Source organism: Papio anubis, chromosome 15 (assembly GCF_008728515.1).
Source record: "Papio anubis isolate 15944 chromosome 15, Panubis1.0, whole genome shotgun sequence".
In the NCBI taxonomy this organism is placed as follows: Eukaryota; Metazoa; Chordata; class Mammalia; order Primates; family Cercopithecidae; genus Papio; species Papio anubis.
The window spans coordinates 77,349,877-77,372,314 of record NC_044990.1 but is presented as its reverse complement, the minus strand read 5'-3'; the positions used below and the strand labels follow the sequence as shown (position 1 = coordinate 77,372,314).

Sequence of the window (22,438 nt, the reverse complement as noted above, 5' to 3'; positions counted from 1 at the left end):
CATGTTTTTGGCCCAGGGGACAGCTGTCTATAAGTACAACAGCCCTGAGCTATCCATTAGTCTCTGGGGTGCATTTCAAAATCTAAGATTCTGATTTCAATGGAAGTCTCTTCCTTCAAAATGTCTTTGCAGATGCAGCTGATGGTGTTTTTCATTTAATAAAGTGTATCCAAGCCTTCAAAAGAGTAAAATAATTTGTTTTTATCTATGTCTGTTTGTAAACTAAGAGTCAAAAGTTGTGATTTAAGTGTTTTTAAAAATTATTACTTATGGATGTTATTTAAAAAATTAGTTGACTGGTGCTGTGAATTAAAAAAAAATGCCTAAACTAAAAATTTTTGAGTATTTTAGAACCCTTGAAATGTATTATATTTATTTTGCAGATGAGGAAACTGAGACTCAGAAACAGAAATTATTTAGAATTGAGTCCTAATGGTATTTTCCCCCCCACTTTTAACTTTCTCTTTTCACGATTGTGAGTATACAGGGAAAGGAGGAGAGAAAACTCATTTTGTTTCTAGCCTTTGACTCTTCTTCCCTGGTTCTTGCCTTGAAGTTTAAGTGAAATCCAAGGTGGCAATTACTGAGCCCACAGCAGACAGTCTGTGCACAAGAGTGTGTGACTTTGCCAGGGGGAGCATTTGACTTTGCATTTCTAAGAACAGTGCTGCAAAATCACAGAGACTTTTGGGAGGGTTGCCCTGTCCCTGAGACCTCCACCAAGGAACTCTTAGAGTGACTGTGGATAACCCATTAGGATTTTAGTGGCTATACGGGAGGCTGTCTTGCTGGCCCAGGTTAGTGGAAGTGTTCGATTTCATATCACTTCGCCTGTCCTTACAGGGGATCTTGTGCCGTGTTCCTCTGAGCTGAACCTCTGTCTAGCGCAGCCAACCTGGGGAGATTTTGCTCCCTGGAGGACATCTTGCAATGTCTGAAGACTGTCATCTGTTGGCTTAAGACCATAAATTTTACTAATCATTGTACAATGCACGGGCCAACCCCTCACAACAAAGAATTGGCTGCCCAAGTGTCGGTAATACTGAGGCTGAGAAGTCCTGGCCTAGTGCATGTTCATCTTCTGTCTGCTACTGCACGTGGACTACTCTTATTCTTTGAGCCAGTCACCCTCCTGCAGGCGTGAAAACCGGAGGCAGGAGGCAAGGCCACGGACAGGGAGTCCAAATACTTTTTGGGATTCATAAAGGATGGGAAAGTTCCAGATAAGTAAGCCAAACATAATAGATAATGGTTGGCTTTTAAAAATATAATACCATATACTACTTCATTAAAAAAAAATAGGAGCTGGGCCGGCGCGGTGGCTCATGCCTGTAATCCCAGCACTTTGGGAGGCCGAGGCAGGCGGATCACGAGGTCAGGAGGTCAAGACCATCCTGGCGAACACGGTGAAACCCCGTCTGTACTAAAAATACAAAAAAATTAGTCGGGCGTGGTGGCGGGCGCCTGTAGTCCCAGCTTCTAGGGAGGCTGAGGCAGGAGAATGGCATGAACCCAGGCGGCGGAGCTTGCAGTGAGCCGAGATCGCGCCACTGCACTCCAGCCTGGGCGACAGAGCAAGACTCCGTCTCAAAAAAAAAAAAAAAAAAAAAAAAAAAGGAGCTGAAGAAATATGAAAATTTTACATGAAATTTCCTTTATTCAACAAATATTTTTCAAGCACCCACTATGTGCAAGTCACTGTAGAGTCCATAGAGACTAAGGATGTGTAGCACTGAACAAAATGGGGGCTTTGAGGAGCTTTCATTCCACTGCAGGGGCACACAATGAATCAAATGAGTATGTACAGCAGGTAATGAGTCAGATGGAAAAATAAAGCTTGCAGGAAGTGAAACAGGGAAGGTGGGCACTGATGGGATTTCATGAGGAGGGGGCTTGCAGTTTAAAATAGCTTGGTTCTCAATGCCAATGAGATAACACTCACCAACAAATAAGAGAGAGAAATTATTTTAAAGCAGTTCTAATTCTTAAAGTATGTCTCTTTATCCTTTTTTCATTTCAGAACAACAAAGTCAGGCGTTTTGCTTTTGAGCTCAAAATGCAGGACAAAAGTAGTTATCTCTTGGCAGCAGACAGCGAAGTAGAAATGGAAGAATGGATCACAATTCTAAATAAGATCCTCCAGCTCAACTTTGAAGCCGCGATGCAAGAAAAGCGAAATGGTGACTCTCATGAAGGTAGGCAGGCTTGGCTTCACCTGGGCACATACACACTCTGTGGGTGTCTTTATTTTTGCCAGGTGGGTATAGGAAGGAGACTTGTGTTGCACAAGTACATGAGAAGTGGGACAGATAGGAGCTCTTTACAAATAGCCTGTCCGCAAAGGTTTTGCCACATTATAACCTACTTCCCTGACATTTTGTATGTGGAAATCATGTAATGGGAAGAACCAAAGCTTTGGAGGCAGAAAGGAAGACCTGGGTTTGAGTCCCATAAATACTGTATTTCAGCTGTGTAGCCTTGGGTAAGCAACTTATGTTTTCTGAGCCTCAGTTGACTCACCTGTAAAATGGGAATAAACATGAAAATTGCTGGGAAGATGGGAGAGTAAATAAGAAAATGAATCTCAAGTATCTGGCATATAATTTTTACTGTATTATAAAATATTAGTAATAATTAGAATGCATGGGGGCCTCAGATTAAATTGGTGAGAAAAAACTGGCTATGTTCTTGACAGTTCATGTTTTACTTCAACCCTTATGTGGTTCCCAACCCTGGCTTCCCCTTAGAAGTACCTGGGAGCTTTTTAAAAATACCATTTACCTGATCCCACAAGAGATTCTGATTTAGTTGGCCTGGGGTGGAGCCTGGGCAGGTCTGACTTTTAGGGGGTCTCATGGATGTGTCCATGTGGGCTGTTGTTCATAGCTAGTGTCAGGTCTAATTGGACAGTGTCCATGCTTTACCAGCTACTCAATGTTTTGACTCTCACCACTGGACCTGTGCATCAGTATTTTTTCAAAGCACCCCAAGTGTTTCCTGGGAGCATCCAGAGTGGGGAACCACTGTGTTCATTTGAAGGCACCTAAGAGAAATGGCCTTCCTCCTCCTGTTTCGAATGAAATGCTATGAATACAAGTAACTCCAATAATCTGTTTTGCCATTTTAGATGATGAACAAAGCAAATTGGAAGGTTCTGGTTCCAGTTTAGATAGCTACCTGCCGGAACTTGCCAAGGTAACATCATCTTACATCTTCTGCTCTTCATTGAATGCTATTGAAGTATTTCTCATTTCACTGGTTTGTCCAGAATGGAACCTGTTGAAATCATAACAATTACATTGCGATTACCTCTCTGTTTTTCTGACCTGATTACAAGGTGACATGTACTCATGCAGTATGATTTCAGATCTGTCTTCCAAAAAGTACCCTGCAAAGTATTCTTTTATTATTATTTTAAGTGTTTTTTTTCCCCTGATAATGCTTAACACTGCATCACAGGTACTGAAGAAATAACCGAAATATGCAGGCAGGTGTTCTCATAATAGCATCGTACTTTCTATGTTGATACATGTGCTCTCCCTTACTCAGGTTAATAGACACAGTTCTAAAGAGGAAGGACCTGGTAATCTTGCCGCAAAACCCAGGGGTTGCCTGAGTTACGGAAATTGTTTCTCGGTCACTCTCAATGGGAAAAAAATAAGCTATTCCTGTATCCTACAATTTTGAGAAATTTAAGAGTTACTGAAAAGCACAAAGAAAAGCAAACCAACCATACTGCTACTTCCCAGATTAAGTATCTATGATGATGTTGCCTTTTTAGCTTCCACATTCTTAAAAGATATAAAACATCAGTTATAGTTGAAGTTCTTTTTAAACACTGTCCTTATTCCCATTCTCTTCTTTTCCCACAACCCCAATCAGAAACAAGCACTATTAAAAGTTTTACTTTCATTTTTATATCTTTACAAATAAATCTATCATAATGATATATACTGTGTTATATCATTATGATAGATACTGATATAATGTTATAATTTAAACATATCATTATATCATTTTATATCTTTACAAATAAATCTATCATAATGATATATACTGTGTTATATCATGATAGATACTGATATAATGTTATAATTTAAACATATCAGTATGTTTAAAAATGTTTTATAAATGCTAACATACTATATTGTTCTGCACTTTAAAAAATTTTTAAATTTACCCCTTTTATTTGTACTATATAACTTTTAATTTTAGCGGTTCTATTATTTTCATTTTTTCTATTATAAACAAAGCTACAATGACTGTCCTTGTACTTGTGTCCTTGTGTGTATCTGAATGATTCTTTCTTAAATGAGAGAAATATCTTTGTCTTCTCTAGCCCTTTGCACTCTTACTCTGTTACTGCCCTTCTGTTCTTTTTTTTTTTTGATACTAGAGTGAAATGGTGACCCTCCACACCCACATCTTAAACACTATAATAGAAACATGGTTTATCTATATAGGATTATAAATAGACTGGCATTCAGCATTGACCTTTATTTTAAGACAACATGGCTGTTCTCAAGTGTAAAATCTCCCTCCCTGGCTAGGACTTTAGAACATTGTTTTTTTTAAGGACTTGACTGTTACCACAGTATCTTTTTAGCACCTGCCTATTAAAGCTAATTTTAGTGCCACCATTGTAACCACCTCCTAGTCCGGGAAGAGTTTTGGCTTGTGTGTTTGTGTTTTTGTGTTATGAATGTCTGCGTATCATATTTTGCATTGAGATTTGCTTTTTTGTTTCTGGATGTTTGGGAGTTCATAATTTCTCAAAACAAAATATTTGTGCCCATTTGGGTTTTAGTTTGTTGCAGCAGGTAATATATGTGATGCCATCTAGAATTCAGAAAGTAACCTTCTGCACTTATTGGGTGAACAGAATGGATACCTAGGAGAAGATTCATGTTATTTGAGCTTAATGTTGATTAATAAAAAATCTATACTTTTTCCAATGAGGATATACAGGAACTGTCCCCTCCTTCTCTTACTACCCAGCCAATATAATTCAGTATTGTTTGATCCCAAGACCTAGGGAGATTTTTTAATATATGCATATATTTAATATAAATGTGTACATATATGTACATATACTTATATTTTTATAAGTATAATTATATATATTTTTTCATTTAAAATATTTGGAACTGTTTTTAAACCATGGGTTACAAGTTAGCTTAAGCCATTTTAGCTGGCGAAATCAGTTTGATTTCAACCCCTGCTTCTTTTTGTTTCTGTCTAGTTTTTATTCTTTTTATTGAGGTGTAATTTATAATAGCAGAATGCTCAAGCATGAATTGTAGAGCTCACTGGAGTTCACATTTGTACACTCATGTAAGCAGCCCTCAGGCTAGCTTGGACCTGAGACCCTCATTATTTTGACCTCCATCACTGTAGATTAGTGTTGACTTTTCTAGACCTTTCTGTGAATGGACTCATACATGTACGCTTTGTGTCAGGCTTCTTTAGCTAAACATTATGTGACTCACTTTAAAAAGTTTTTTTAGGTCGGGCGTAGTGGCTCATGCCTGTAATCCCAGCATTTTGGGAGGCTGAGGTGAGTGGATCATTTGAGGTTAGGAGTTCAAGACCAGCCTGGCCAACATGGGGAAACCCTGTCTCTACTAAAAATACAAAAATTAGCCAGGCGCGGTGCCTGTAATACCAGCTACTTGGGAGGCTGAGGTAGGAGAGTCACTTGAACGCGAGAGGCAGGGGTTGCAGTGAGCTGAGATCATGCCACTGCACTCTAGTCTGGGTGACAGAGCAAGACTGTGTCTCCAAAAAAACAAAAAAAAAAGTTGTTTTTTTTTTTAATGTGATAGAATTTAGAATTGAATGGAGAATATGAAAGTATACTGCCCTTAATAATAACATTATTTTTTATATAAAATAATATCTGCCCTTAATAATAACATTTTTTATATAAAATAGTATCATATTAAAGGCTGTGTACTATTTATATATATATTGTGTGTGTGTCTTGCATAGTGATATAAAAGGTATTTGTTTTTCTTAGTGTGCTATTATGTATATTTATTTCCTTTCATTGGTATATAACGTACCTATTTTGGGGGTTCGTGTGATATTTTGATATCTGTATACAATGTGTGATGGTCAAACCAGGATAATCGGGATAGCCATCACCTCAAACATTTATCTTTGTGTTGGGGATTTAAAACATTTCTCACTAGGAATCATGGTCAAAACCTTAAAAAATGCATCCTTGTTTGGGACTTTACTGTTTTTTTCTTTCCCCCTCGCTTTGAGGTGTTTTAAAAATAATTTTATATAGGAAGGCAGAAAAAGGTAGAAAAGGTGGAAAGTAATTTTTTGAAGAGGAAAAGAATGAAGAAAATGGAGATGAGTTATTCACTCAGCACGTGGATATCTGTGGACTTTGCCTTTTAAAACCCAGCTCAGTGGTGTCAGTGTGAGCAGCCCAGGCACTAAGGGGAGACCTGTGTTTCCTGTCCCCAGCCCTGAGCAAGAATGCAGTTTTGGCTGTTTATCATCCCCCTTCAGGGTGTCTGGATTATTTGCACTGGTTGAGAAGGCAAAGAAGTTGATCTGGTAACTGTTGGTCATCCCATTTTTAGGAGGAATGGATTCCATGGTTACAGAATCAGAGGCTGAAGTGTACAGGGGGAGGGGTGGAGAGAGCAAGAACTGTGTAAGGTGTTTACTCAGGGGATGAAGAGGTAAAGAGGTCAGTATCAGGGAAGGAAGGTGCAAGAAAGGGTCAGGCTGGGAGGCTGGGCCACAATTCAGTCAGATTGCAGAGAAAGGCCTAGAACAATGGGGGTAGGCAGAAGGTGGCTGAAGGTGTAATTTAATGGCAGGTTCCTTGTCTAATCAGCTCCTCTAACCTCCTTCATCCTGTTGCCCCGGCTTTTGTTTTCCACTGTGACTAAGACATAGCCAAACAGGATATGACCGACAGGAAGTTGTTTCAGTGCAAAAATAACTGTTGTCTCATTCTGGAATATTATGGAAGGGCTCATTACTTACAGTATGAGTGATGTAAACCTAGGTTTTCAGAATATTTTGTATAATCTTGGAACTTATGTTTGTACATTTAGTACTGAACATCTTTATTGTTTTCTTATTAGAGAACACACTGTATTTACCCTAAAACTGGTTCTTTTCCTCCTATTGTCTACTATGGAGCCAAACAGTTTTTTATTATAAATATAACAGTGTATAGTCTCAGTCTTCTAAATATTTTAGTTAGATACACAAACCATAATTCAAGTTAGTTAATTGATTTCTTCCCTAGAAAGTCAAGGAGTAACATAATCAGGTTATAAACTTCGTTACTAGTTATTTAATAATTTATTTCTTGGGTTACATTTATATCTTAGGTGACATCAGAACATACATGTCACCTCCTTAAGATAGTGTGAAGAAAACCCACCTTATGTTTTCTTCCACAGCTTTTCTGTTTGTGAGCTTTTATTTTTGTACTCAAAGAATAGCATCCAACTTTTACTTTGGTTTCCCCATTTGTTTCTGAAAGAGAAGTAGAATTTCATCTGAATCCAGAATTACTCACACCCTTTTACCTTTCAACTTTGTTTTAAGCAAATGAACTTATTGTTCCAGGTAAATCTTCCACAGTTGCGTGCAGGGGAAAGTATGATGTCTCAGACTTTCTAGTCTCATAGAGATGGAGTGAGGATCAAGGGCCATGCTCAGCAGAACTTGTCAGAACCCAGCGCTTTCACAGACACTTTTTCTGAATTTTTAAACCAAGTCTGTAATAAGTGCTTTCTTCCCTAGATTCCAATCCAGAAAACAATATCATTGCACTATGATACAAACTAGCTGGCTAGGCTTGTGTCTGTGGGGTCAGCTGGCTTTGCATTTCTAGGCCTCCTTTGTGAAGAGGATGAGCTGATGGTCCTGAGAAGTTAGGTGTCTTGGAAGTAGTGGAAATAGATCATGATAACTCTTTAAATTAAAGAGTATGTATTTTGGCCTCAAAAAGTTTTGCAAAGTCCTCCTGTTCCAACCCATTCTGCTTAAATGACCCAACAGTCAATACAATGTTTCTGGTAATTCATCCTCAGAATAAGATGCTGTTGACTGTAGTCTTTGTCTCTAAATTGTTTTATCTACTCGCAAATAAATTTAAGACACACAATATGCCTAAGCCTACAGCAGACTTTCTGGAAACTCTTGAATGTTTGGTCCATAACTACTTCTTAAGACAAAGAAGAAAACCTTGTCAGGGTGTGTCATTAGTGCTTGAATGTAGGGTTTACAGGATGGGGTGGGGTGGGGGTATCGCCCTTGGTTTAGATGAATCATTCTCTTCCTTATCTTCTCAGCAGACACCAGTTTCTACAGAGAACAGCTCTGCCATTGTGCTTTCTCTGTTTCCATTTTCCTCTCATTCTCTTCTCCATGAAACCCAGAGTAGTCAGTGGGCTTTGGGCAGGAAAGTGGCAACAGGGTGTCTGGGGAAAAGCCAGTTGGCTCTTCCTACCATCACAATATAGACTGACCATAGTTTATTTTAAAAGCAGAGCTCGTTTCCATCATTCTGAGAAGTGCTCAACTGCAGTCTTTGGGATGATATTTGTTATAGCTGTATTTTGTCCACTCTTAGATTGTGAGAGTACATATTACAAGTATTTATTTTATTATCTTTACTAAAATTTTAATTAAAAATAAGTATGCTTGTCACAGTAAGTAAAAATACCCAAAGTTGTTTAAAGAAAAGTTCACCTTTTCCCTTCATCCTCCATTCCCACATTCCTGAGAACACTGACGTTAATAACCAGTTGCAATTCCCCTTTCACCAAACTGATTGCTCATAGAAATATAGAGAAACATATGTAAGGTTTTTAAGTTTTTTTATAAAAATATGTTCACAATATATACATTATTCTGAAATTTACTGAATCACTTAAAAATATTTCATAGATGTCCCTCTGGACCAGTAGAAGATCTGGTTCCCTCTTACATGCATATCAGCAAGCTGCATGATATTTCCACTGTTGCTACTGTATACTTCATTCAGCCATCTCCCTATTAATGAACGTTTAGGGTTTTTTCAGTTTAAGTCAAAGTTTATTGTGTTTTTAATGCTTTAAACATTGCCAAGTTACTGTCCCAAAAAGCTGTAACAATTCACATTTCTGTTTCTCTGCATCTTCACCAGATGAGTATAAAATGGTATTTTACTGTGCTTTCATTTACATTTTGCTGGTTATTAGTGATATTTTTCATATTTTCATACATTTATTTGCCACTTGTGTTTTTTCTTCCTGACTCGCCTGTTCACATTCTTTACCTTTTTTTCTTCTTTCTTGTGTAGTGTAATAGACTCTGAAGCCAGGCAAACTGAGTTAGAAGCCAGGCCTCTATTTCATGATGTAGGTCTTTGGGCGAAGTACCTAACACTCATGCCTTAGTGTCTTCTCTTTTAATGAGCAGGGGTAATAATAGTACCTGCCTCCTAAGGTTGTATAAAATTAAAATGGGCACTTAGGGTATATCTGGCAGGTAGTTATTGGCTGTTATCAGTAGTAGCTCTTATCATTACTATTCTTCCAGATACTGTTTCCTGACTCTGGGGCAAAGTCCTGCTCTCCCTGAACCACATTTTTCTACCTCTTAGATTGTATTTGGTAATTCCTTCAGCCACTGTTGGGCATCCTTCCTGTTTAGTGCATCGTCCTAGACCTTAGGAGGGATAGGAAGAACTTTAAGAAGCCAAATTTGCTTTTTATGTATCTCATAGCAGAGCAATTGATATATATTAAGTAGATTACAAACCTTTAAGTTATTTTTACATCTAAAGCTGTCCCTTCTTTTCCAATAAATGATATCTGTGGTAACGAATATATCTGTTGGGTGTTAGTGACAAAATCAGAATGCTTTGTGTCTATTTTGGCTAGTAGTTAATTGTTTTTCTTTTATTATGTCTGCATTCTTATTTGTTCTTTAATTATATGGAGCTCATTAGCAGTTTTTCTTGCTTTATTCATTTCTTATCTTCTAGCACAGTCAACTCGAGACAACAAGCATCTTTCAGAAAGGCATCAGGAATTGCATCTACATTAAGAACCCACTCCTCTGCTCTCGCGTCTGAGAACATAACACAGTATTTGCCTTTGTTGAAGGGCTCAAGCGGACGATTCAGAAGTAGAATAGATAACTGTTGGTGGTGGCTTGCAGCACCTAGTACTGACGGTTTTGTTAGGAAACACCACAGGCAGTATACAATGTAAAGCAAATTCTTTGGGTTCAGTTAAGGAGATTCCACTTGCACATGTTCTTGCTCTTTTGGTGTAAAAAATTAGGAAAGGTGACAGGCAGGATAGACTAAAATGAAGTGGTCCCATCTCCCATATGGAGAGCACCTGCCTCCACCACAGGCAAGTGTTTTGCCCTGGAAGCATAAACAGAAGATTGCAGTAATGCCCCTTCACCTCCATAGCCTTCAGGCTCCCACTGATAGCATCAAGATAAACTTGGTGTGGCAAGAGACTTGAGCCATCATCTTGTTTAACATGTTTACACAGAAATTAAAATGGAACCCAGAGAGGCTGCGTAGCTTGCACAGCTGCTTAACTGAACTAGAACCAGAACCCAGTTTCCTAGTATTCTGGTGCCCATTTTATTTAAACATAGACAGCTGATCATGATAGTTTGGATCATTACTAAAGACCTTTGTATACAACAATCGCATGGCTAAGAAGATTCAGATGCTTGTTTTCTCATTATCCATGATTGGAAATGTAATAATAGACTTTGCTCTGCCACCAACAGAAGAGACAAGACACCTTTTCTGCTGTGGCTGTGAGTGCCCCACGGAGTGCTGAGATGTGACACATGTCTCTGGGGAAAGTAGCAGATGAGAGAGTGCGTTCTATTCCGACTCCACAGACTTAGCTGTGGAGACTGAGAGTCATGGAGAGCTCTGACTGACAAGAAGAACAGAATATAGACTTAGAAGCACCAGGCATGAAAAATCATAAAGATGGAGATGACTTCTATCTCGTGAATGTCTGAAAAGCCTCTCTCTTTCTCTTCCCAAATCCCACATCTCCAGCCCCCATCTCTGCCACCATCTATCTGTCTTCTTCTGTGGCTTCTCTTCTGTCCACCTCTTCAATGTTGGGCCCCCAGGATTTTGTCTTCAGACCCACTTCCACCCTCTTCCTCAGGACATCTTGTCCACTCCCAAGTCTGGAACTCCAGCCTTCCTCTCGGCCTTGTGCTCAAGTTTCATCCCTCTAGCTGTCTATTGGATGTTTCCAGTTGGAAATTCCACAGGCATCTCTACCCAGGCATCTCTACACAAAGATGATAAGGATATTACCATCTTTTTGGCAGATTTGTTTTTCCTGAGTTTTCTGTCTTGTTTATGGATTCACCATTCATCAGGCTGCCCAAGCTAGAAATGTGGGATTTGTTAATCGGCCCTGCTGTGAGATGGGGAGACTGGTGTGATAACCCAAGAAAGACATTGTGGGCCTCTGGGTCTTACCCTTTTTAACCCGTTGCCTCAGCTCTACCGAATTGATGCTTCTGAAATGTGGAGCTCGTTTTATTCTCCTACCTAAAATGTTGCGGGATATTTTAGATTCTGAATGAAATCCCCAGTCTTTTTTTTTTTTAAGTGAAAGCAAGTTTATTAAGAAAGTAAAGGAATAAAGAATGGCTATGCCATTGGCAAAGCAGCCCTGAGGGCTGCTGGTTGCCCATTTTTATGGTTATTTCTTGATGATATGCTAAACAAGGGGGAAGTCCCCAATCCTTAGCAGGCAAATCCCAGACTCATTTCTGTTAACTTTTTTTTTTTTTTTAAATCATGCCCTGCCTTTTGGTTATGATGAGTGACTTGGTGATTGCTCAGGTGTGACTTGTCCCTTTGCACCTGCTGTGCCTTCTTCTAGAATGTGCTTTTCTCCTTTCCTGGCCAAGTGTTCTTGTCCCTCCAGATGGGCCTTCCCTTGGGAGGTGGTTTCTGACTACCACCCCCCAGTCCAAGTTGATTTCCACTGTTACCTTAAACTTTCTTGTGTCCTCTTATTACCTGTTGATATGCTGTCTCCCCACCTGGTGTTCCTTGGGGCTAGGGACTTCCTTCATTCACATTTCACATGTCTCTAGGGCCTGGCTCATAAGAGGTGCTTAATGAATATTTATTGAATTAATCAGCATCTTGTCCTGCAAGATCAGCCATCATTTTCTCTATCTCATCATTCAAAATATTTTCCTTCCTCTTCCCCTTCTTGCACCCAGTCATAGACTGGACTCTGTTAAATCCTTCCTAGCATCTGGGCTCATTTCCATCTTCAGTGTCTGTGCATCCTTTTCATTCAGCCAGGAATGTTCAGCTCGATTCCGCCCCTTCATTCCAAGTCTATCCCATATTCCATTACTTTATGAAGACTTTCCTGACACACAGATGCTTAATTATTCTCTTTTGCTTTCTTTGTGTTGACTTTGGCTCTACCACTGATTGTGAGCTTCAGAAGGGCAGGAATCTCATCGTCACTTCTTTTTCCTCCTGGTGCTTACTTTGTGTGTTGCACACTCCCTGGCACACACAGCGGCTTCTCCAGCGCGAGGCAGAGCTTCCCAGCAGCCTCAGCCTTCAGGACTAGGCAGCTTTTAACTGTATTTGGGCACCTTTGCAAGGAAAGGATTTTGTTAAATGTAATTTTTATTTATCTTGTTATCAGAGTGCCAGAGAAGCAGAAATCAAACTGAAAAGTGAAAGCAGAGTCAAACTTTTTTATCTGGACCCAGATGCCCAGGTAAGGACTATCTAAATGTTTAATATTTAAAACCAAGTGTGGGAGAGAAGATCATCGATGGGCTTATTTGTTTATTTGTTTGCTTTGTTTATTTTGGAACAGCAAGCAAAATAACTATAGAAAATTTGGGGAAAAGAGGAAAAATAAAAATGTATAATCTCATCACCATAGCATTACTATTGTGAATATTTGATATTTAATAGATGTTTGAAAATTGGGAGAGATTTATTGAAAGACATTCTCAAGTTCACAAAGAACATCTAATTTACCTGTTAAAATAGCCATCAGAAAATAACAGGTATCACTGCAGGTGCCTGGGAGTCAATAATAATTCCCGAGTAGCCCAGGCTCAGGCTCAAATACAAACCTTTTCCATTTAACTTCAATGATAAGTACTTCTCTGTTTCCTCACAGACCTCATAATCATATGTATGTGTGTTTATATGTCTATAATTTTTATCTGCTTTTAAGAAGTTTTTGTTTATCATGGTAAAAATATACATAATATAAAATTTACCATTTTAACCATTTTTAAGTGTACAGTTCAGTGGCATTAAATACATTCTCATTATTGTACAACCATTAACACCATCCTTTTCCAGAACTTCTTCATTTTCCCGCACAGAAACTTTGTACCAAATAATAACCTTCCTTTCCTTCTTCCCCCATCCCCTGGTAACCTCTGTTCTACTCTGTGAACTTGCCTATTTTAGGAACCTCATAAATACGGAATCATATAGTATTTGTCCTTTGTTTCTGGCTTCTTAAACTTAATGTTTTCAAGGTCAATCCATGTTGCAGCATGTGTCAGAATTTCCTTCCTTTCTGTGGCAAATATTCCATTGTATGTATATACTACATTTTATGTATCCTTATACATCTGTTGATGGACACACTTGGTTGGATACTGGATGGACATTGGTTATGTTGTTCATAATCATAATTTTCAAGCTCTGTATTTTTTCAGTTCACCCATTGAGTAGGCATACCATCATGTCTTTTTTTTTTTTTTTTTTTTTTTTTTGAGACGGAGTCTTGCTCTGTCACCCCGGCTGGAGTGCAGTGGCTCAATCTTGGCTCACTGCAAGCTCCGCCTCCCAGGTTCACGCCATTCTCCTGCCTCGGCCTCCCAAGTAGCTGGGACCACAGGTGCCCGCTACCACACCTGGCTAATTTTTTTATATTTTTAGTAGAGACGGGGTCTCACTGTGTTAAGACAGGATGGTCTTGATCTCCTGACCTTGTGATCCACCAGCCTCGGCCTCCCAAAATGCTGGGATTACAGGCGTGAGCCACAATACCCCGTCCATGTCTTTGACCATTATTATCAACTATGTGTGTAACTACTCTAAACCATAGAAACTGATTATATAATAGCAATACTATTGTGAGTAAATAAGTGTATATAGCTTTTCCATATTTTATTCTGTTTTCTTTGGATGCATTTATGATGATTTTTAAAAATAAGAGCATAACTTATTTATATGTTTACATTTTCTTTTAAAGAAGCTTGATTTCTCATCAGCTGAGCCAGAAGTTAAGCCATTTGAAGAGAAGTTTGGAAAAAGGATCCTTGTCAAGTGCAATGATTTATCTTTCAATTTGCAATGCTGCGTTGCCGAAAATGAAGAAGGACCCACTACAAATGTAATTTTTCTTTTTAAAAATAAAGATAAAAAAATAGAGGCAGAAGTTTCAAATGTGCCTTTACAGTGCAGCTTGGATAAGAAATCCTAGTCCCTGGTATCAGAGAGGTGCAGTGTTTGGATCAGGATATGGAGGTTGTTTAACCTGCAAGGACAGGATGTTCGTGTTGAAAGATGAGGGTGGTAGGTGTGTGCTCAGCTTTCTAGGAGACAGAGTTCATCTTAGATGCTTCGGGGAATGCAACTGTGTTTTCTATGGAGCGGACATTATGTAGCAAAACACATAAAGCTAAAATAATTGTTTTGTTTGTTTCCTAAAATGTTTTATAACCTAATTATCTGTATTCTAAAGGATGAGACTGTTTATCTTTAGTAGTAATTTATGGCAACAGTCCTAAATAGGTCTTGTCATTTCTCTTTTGATAGCAACATTCTTTTGTCCCTGTTTGAGTCATAGTGATCATTGGATTGTTTTGTTTTGTTCAGGTTGAACCTTTCTTTGTTACTCTATCCCTGTTTGACATAAAATACAACCGAAAGATTTCTGCCGATTTCCACGTAGACCTGAACCATTTCTCAGTGAGGCAAATGCTGGCCACCACGTCCCCGGCGCTGATGAATGGCAGCGGGCAGAGCCCATCTGTCCTCAAGGGCATCCTTCATGAAGCTGCCATGCAGTATCCGAAGCAGGTGGGGAATATGAGCCCAGCATTCCTACTACTCAGACTCACCTTGCATGCTATGTAAATGCACCAAAAATGCTCAAATTAGACCTTGTAACGCAGAAGTGGGGTCATTAGACTCTTAATTAATAGTATTTATTATTAGACAGTAAAAACAAGCTGAGAAATAAGTGGCTTTTAATTTCATTTTTTCTTTCTAAACGTTCTAGTTACCTCCCTCACCAAATAGACTTTTTGAGCAGATGATGAACTGTTTGTCAGCTAACTAGTTTGGCACTGGGTGCTTTTTACTAGTTGTCCTGTTTCACTGTTCTTTGCTGTTTAATGTTCATGGGATTTGTTTAACGCAGCTGTGAATTCTGCTGACTGAAGAAAATTCTTTGTCTCCTAGGGAATATTTTCAGTCACTTGTCCTCATCCAGATATATTTCTTGTGGCCAGAATTGAAAAAGTCCTTCAGGGGAGCATCACACATTGCGCTGAGCCATATATGAAAAGTTCAGACTCTTCTAAGGTATGAATGGCTTTTAAACTTTGTGGTAGTAAAAAGCAATCTGAACAGAGGCACTTATGTGAAACTATAAATGCTTAATGAAATACAACATAAGCCATATTTACACTCTAAAAGACGTAGAATATGCTACATGTATTTACTCTGAACTTTATGTCGTTATTGTGAAAGAAATGTAGTCCTATGTGTAAATAAAGTGCTCCACTTGACTAGACAATTCTGACCTCCTAAAATAATTTGCAAAGGAATTACCAGCTTAATAGTAAACTTTCTCTGTTAGAAAATACATGTATGACATTCAAATAAAGTTCCTTATATTTGTTAATGTGCCTGTTGGGTCCTGAAATTATATTTTGGTCCACTTACACTTATATATGAGGCTGGAGACCAGGAGATGCCCTTGGCTCAGATGGCCTGGCCAGTAGTGTCAGTGATTCAGGTCCACTTGGTTTTCGCTAGAGGGGGCAGAGTTTTAGGTGGAAGATGGAAAGAAAACATACGTGATGTATGTTTGGTTTTTTCCAAAGCGGTGTTCATTACTTGGGAAGTGCCTAGGCATGGACATACCATAGCATTATTAAATATTAGAGATCATCTAGTAAAAGATGTGCTTTCATATTTCAGGACACTGAGGCTCACCAAGGCTTAGTGACCTGCTCAGTGTCTCACAGCTGGAGCTGCCAGAGGGCACTTGACTGCCACTTCGTAGCACCTTGTGCTACCTGGTTAGTGTAATCTGTTGAGTGCTATTATCCTTGCCAGTTTTACGTATTTTTAGTTCTTTTTTTTTTTTTTAAATTTATGTGGTCATCTGAGAGGCCTGAATTCACTGACAAGGACTGGTCCGCATACTCCAGAGGCTGTGAGTGAAGTTTACTAAGTTGCATTCAGAGTTTCCTTTCATCACCTCTGTGGGCGCTCATGCATCATAGCTGTGTCCACAGGATGCAGGATGGCCATTGAGAAATGGGTTTCGGAGTCAGAAACCTGGGTGCTGTATGCCTAACTCACCTGGGTCCTTTGGACAAATCACATCACCTCTCTGGCCTCCAGATGTTCCTTCTGTGCATGAAGGATGATGTTACTTCCTGCCTCTGCCTTCCTCGTAGGGACAGTGTTAGGATCAAACAGATCATGTATGAGTCAGTGCTGTGGGCACCATAAATCACAGAAAGCCCAGAAGACGTCGTCATTTATTACAGCCGCAGTCAAGTAAAAGCCCATTTACCCAGGCACATTGTTTCCAACAGTAAGCGTTTTTGGCTGATGAAAGCTGTGTAAAGTTTGGTCTCTGGAGAGAAGCTGTTTTATTTTTTTAAATCAAGTCTGTAAAACCTTGGACAAGAAGCTCTTTTAGCTCTTTTATGTTTTGATTAATAATCAATGAAGGCCCGAGATAAGATCTCCTCCCCCGACTGTGTATGCAACACATTTCCAAGGCCCATCCACACCAACTTTGTTACTTCTGCCTGCTGCATGCATGGTTTGAAATTTGGCAGCTCATGTTAGTGTAAAAATCACATATCACTGTAGGCTAAACTTACCTCTGCACACTCCTCCATGTCCACTGAGCATCTGCTGAAGTCTGCTTTTTCTTCATTATTTATGGAATGTAAAGCTCATCCATGTGTACATTATTCATGCATTTACTTTCCTGCCACCTCCAAAACATTCAATTAAAGCAGGAATTAAGGCTCAACCATCTTACTTTAGCACAGTTTTGGCAGAAATGTTACAGTGAGATGATTTTTTTCAGTCTGTCAAAGTTGTTTCTTCATGTTTTCCAAGATGGTCTAGAACATCATTTAGAGTAAACTTTCATTTTGGAGGAAATTTTTATGAAAAGTCTCTGTAGGTATCTCCTGTGAATAGATGTTTTAAAAATAAAGAGAAGGGGAAAAAGGCCCAAAGGGCAAAAATAGGTTTCTTACTCTGACTTTCACACATACTGTGTTCTATTTGCACCCTTCATATATCTGAGAGCTAAGTCCTCATTCATTGCAGAAAAGGCTTATTGATGTCTTATGTTTTAGCCTTAAATTTTATGAAATTACTGCATTTTACTCCACAACATATTCATCGTTGTTAGAACCAAAAAATCTTGAACCTGAGAATGTTTGAGTAAATTGACCCTGCAGCTAGGCAGATCATTGTACCCTAAGACTCATACACCTAAGACCCCACTAAGTCGCCCCATCCAAGGAGGCAAGAACATACCTCACTGGAGAATGGGGGAGGTCCCAGATGAATCCCTGACGTCTCTTCCAATTAGGATGTATTTTCCAGTTTACTCATGAAGGCAGCAGTTCCTACAGCATGATCATGGTAGGATTATAAAGTTTCGCAACTGGCAGGGGTCATGAAAAGTATAGCCCCCATTTTCAGGTGTGGATAGTGGAGCCCAGAGAGATTTGATAGCCTACAGAGTCAGACAGCTGGATTCAGTGTGACTTAGAGACAGACAGCTTTGTCGTCTAGATCCTTCTGGATCCTTCTAGATCCTTCCTGTGGCTGATGGTGCACACAGATCACCAGAGGTCTTGTCAGAATGCACGTTCTTATCCAGGAGGGTTGGGGCAAGGCCTGAGACTCTGCATTTCTACAGTGATGCTGATGCTGTAGCATACTTTGGCTTTGGAGCACATTTCCCAAAATCGGTTGACTTTGATATACTTATGTAAAAGACCCTTCAGTAAAAAAAATAAAATAAAAAATTAAGTAATGTAAAAGACCCTTCACTGTGACTCTGAGACAATCAAACTTTACACTGATGACAAAGCACTATCATAGTACAGACTAATTTGGAAAAATTAAGCATTATCGTTTTTAGCAATAGGGGTATAGATGATTAATAATAGGCCTGCCTTAGGCTAAAAGCAAATAAGCTTTATTGTACACTCTGAATTAATCAGTCGATCTACAACAAACCAAAATTAATCATTAGGAAGTAGAAATAGCAGTAATTCATATTTAGAAAGCAAGCATATAGCATTGAGAGCCCCGGCCTAACTGAAGTCAGTATCTTAATATCTTACCCCTTATATTGTGGAAATCAGCATAAGCTAGTGCACATTAGGAGCTGTGAAAGCTTAGTATTTTAATTAATGTTCTCATTTAAATCCTAATAATGTGATATATTTTGGTATGGATACCAAATAGTAATTATTAATAACTCAGTAGACTTATAATAAGTAGTATTTAGTCATAAAGATGTATGAAAACCTCTGAAACAGTGTGTTTGTTGCCTGTAAAGACCAAAGAAGAGACATGGATTTTGGAAAGTCTTCATTCTGTATTCTTTGAGAATCACTGCTAGAGAATGGCTTAAATAAACTACTCTGCACAGAGTGCGAGTGCAGCCATATTCATTACTGTATGATTTGCTTTTCTGTGCATCTGATGCTATGGTAAGGACTTATTTAGTGAGTGTGTAAGGATGGCTATTTAGGTCACAGTTCTTTCAGTGAGATACAGTATCTCATAGCTTTATTCTCATGTCTTCAAGGTGGCTCAGAAGGTGCTGAAGAATGCCAAGCAGGCATGCCAAAGACTAGGACAGTATAGAATGCCATTTGCTTGGGCAGCAAGGTAAGGAACACCTTGTATACCTTTTAAATGGATATAGATAGATGCATGGATGGGTCAATAGGCCTATTCTGTTTGTTGTTCAGAGACAAAGAGGATTTGAATGTGTAAAATTGAGAAATACGTAAGCCCAAATTTTGAAAAAATCATTTAGTAGAGTCACAGAGAGGAAAGACACTGTCTGGAGAGGTGCTACCTGGAGGTGGCAGGGTGCATGGGAGTGGTAGCTGCAGAGCTGGGATTCTAGGACCCAACCATGTGCCTCCAGCTGGAAGTCAGGGCAGTCCAGTGTGGCCTGGGGTGATCTTTATCTCTTGACTGTACTTGTTAAGCATTTGACTTGCGTATGTTGTTTCCTAAGCACAAGCCATTGACTGGAACTGTTTTCTATGTAAATTGATTTAGTTGTCCTCATCCCCGTAAATGTTTTCTATGTTTTTAGATAATGAGATTTCTGTTGGCTATAGCCAATGGAATAGTAATTAGACTTCTCATAGAAACCAGATTTAAATAATGAATTGATTTTGGTGTTTTGGAAACCCAGTTTAGAAATGTTGCTTTGCCATTTCAGGACATTGTTTAAGGATGCATCTGGAAATCTTGACAAAAATGCCAGATTTTCTGCCATCTACAGGCAAGACAGCAATAAGCTCTCCAATGATGACATGCTCAAGTTACTTGCAGACTTTCGGAAGTGAGTTTCAAGGTCTTATTTCCACACCTGAAAGATAGAAGCTGTGTAGTGAGGAGGGAGGAACAGGGGAGCAGTCATTTACGTTGCTGGATTTAGACATCAGACGGATGGCAAATGAGCGTGGAGCATTTCGTCCAACCCTTAAGAAGAAAGATGGAATGAAAATCAGAAGAATAACTGGTTAATTTGAATTCTGTAGAGGATGTTTTGGGCGGTGCTGTGAAGGGTGGGTTGGGTAGGGTTGAGCCTAGGGGGTAAGGAAACAGTTGAGGAACCTTGTCAAGAGGTGAGAAAGGACTCAGCAAAGCCACTGCAAGTGCAAACAGGAAGAAGGGGACAAATTCAAATCGTGTCAAAGAGATACGATGATTGGGTCTTGGCTTCCTGGTTGGGTGTTGGGGTGGTAATAGTCTAAGATAAATAACTTGCAAGGTATCTAACTTGAAAGTTTCTCGCACCAGTTGTTGCTTAGCTTATGGCGGCATTGCTCCACTCTGCCTGTGGCCTCACATGGTCCTCTTCCTGTGTGTCTCTGTCCAAATTCCCGTCTTAGAACACTAGTGATAAAGGATCAGGGCCAAGCCTAGTGACCTCATCTTAACTGATTGCGTCGGCAGAGACCCTGTTTCCAAATAGGTACCGTTTATAGGTACAAAGAGTTAGAACTTCACCATGCTTTTGGAGGACACGATTCAACCCATAAGAGAGAGCAAGGAATGTGTGCAGCATCACGGGGCTGGCAGCTTCCCCAAGTCAGTCTTGCCCGAGGGTCTGTGCCCTTAACCTCTGTGCTGTTTTGCTGCTACATCCTAAAGAGTTCACTTCTGAGCCTTTGAAGCTGATTTTCTTTGCTAGGGAGATGGGTCTTAGAACTTTTCTGGGGAAATTCTGGGAATGTGAAAGAGCTGAGGGCACTAGAAGATGTGAAATGAAAAGAATAGCTGAGAGCCAAATGCTAACTATTCTATGCCAAAGATATCCTTGTTTTGTTTGTTTTATGTGCATATCAAAATAACAATCTTATCAGTTTGTCTAGAATTCAAGAATGGTGGTTTAGCTTTCTTTAACCTCATTTTACCATTTTCTTATCTCTCTTCAGTAGTAGGAATAGAAAAGATATGAGTCATAGAAACAGGCTCAGTAAGTTCTAAAAACATAGCGATGTATTCCTAATCAGAATCCAATCACATCCACGTCAGCAGGTGACTTGAGCCTTCACAGCGATGTGAAATCCCTTGTCAAGAGGCTCAAAAAGGTAGAAAGGATTCTCAAGGTCTCTTTCAGTTATGTGATGATACAGTTTTTGACAGTCTTGATGTTTCCCCTTTTTGGAGCTTTAATAAGAAGTGTAACCTCAGTTTTGCTAGCATCAAGCTAATCTTACCTGGACAGATGTTAGCCTGTTCAGCAAAGCAGAGTGCATACCCACTGGGCTGATTTGGAATGAACCTTTCCCAGTTCATGTAGGGAATTGGAGAACGGGGAGAGGAGGATGCTGGTGAAGGATGAAGCCTACTGGGTTAGCCTTCTAGGGTTCCTGAACTGTACAGGTGCCCCAAATTCCCAGTCACTATGTGACAGTTTTATGACCTGGTAAGGACACAGGTCTTGGCCAGGGAGTGCCCTCCGGATCCCTATGAATCTGTTATTCATGAAAGACTAAATGAAAGAATAGTACCTTATTTTTACTTTTAAATCATAGAGGGTCTTTAATTTACAAACATAATACATGTTCATTTTAGAAATTTTGAGAAAACAGAATAAAAGGATGAAAAAAGGTTTACTACTAGTTTTACCCTTCATGATGAACTTTTGGGGAACATTTTTTTTTTGTTTTTTTTTTTTTTTTTTTTTTGAGATGGAGTCTCGTTCTGTCCCTCAGGCTGGAGTGCAGTAGCGCGATTTTGGCTCACTCCTGCCTCAGCCTCCCGAGTAGCTGGGACTGCAGACGCCCACCACCACGCCTGGCTAATTTTTGTATTTTTAGTAGTGACGGGGTTTCACCATATTGGCCAGGCTGGTCTCGAACTGCTGACCTTGTGATCTGCCCACCTCGGCCTCCCAAAGTGCTGGGATTACAAGCGTGAACCACTGCCCCCAGCCTAGGGGGGAACAGTTTTTTTGTTTTTTTGTTTTTTTTTTTTTTTTTTTTGGAGACAGAGTTTCACTCTTGTTGCCCAGGCTGGAGTGCAATGGCCTGATCTCGGCTCACCGCAACCTCCGCCTCCCAGGTTCAAGCAATTCTCCTGCTTCCCTGGTAGCTGGGATTATAGGTATGTGCCACCACACCCAGCTAATTTTGTATTTTTAGTAGAGATGGGGTTTCTCCATGTTGGTCAGGCTGGTTTTGAACTCCCAACCTCAGGTGATCCACCCACCTGGGCCTCCCAAAGTGCTGAGATTACAGGCATGAGCCACCGCGCCCGGTTGGGAATATTTTTTTTACATTTTATTTATTTACATTTTATTTTAGTTTATCTTATGTAGCTATGATCATACCAAATATGTGATATTTCCCTGCATAACTCAAGTATTTTCTG

The 22,438-nt window shown here is 39.5% G+C and overlaps 1 protein-coding gene across 40 annotated transcripts in view; it reads left to right on the top strand.

The window, feature by feature from the left end:
- The window catches only part of DOCK9 (dedicator of cytokinesis 9), a 299,896-nt gene that overhangs the window by 172,514 nt on the left and 104,944 nt on the right, over window positions 1-22,438 (top strand). For all 40 annotated transcript variants that reach the window (XM_009192144.4, XM_003914024.5, XM_003914026.5 and 37 more), the window contains exons 8-15: window positions 2,021-2,195; window positions 3,128-3,195; window positions 12,705-12,779; window positions 14,286-14,426; window positions 14,912-15,115; window positions 15,500-15,622; window positions 19,125-19,207; window positions 19,776-19,898. In XM_009192144.4, coding sequence (XP_009190408.3) covers window positions 2,021-2,195; window positions 3,128-3,195; window positions 12,705-12,779; window positions 14,286-14,426; window positions 14,912-15,115; window positions 15,500-15,622; window positions 19,125-19,207; window positions 19,776-19,898 — 992 coding nt within the window. The remainder of the gene's footprint in view (window positions 1-2,020; window positions 2,196-3,127; window positions 3,196-12,704; window positions 12,780-14,285; window positions 14,427-14,911; window positions 15,116-15,499; window positions 15,623-19,124; window positions 19,208-19,775; window positions 19,899-22,438) is intronic.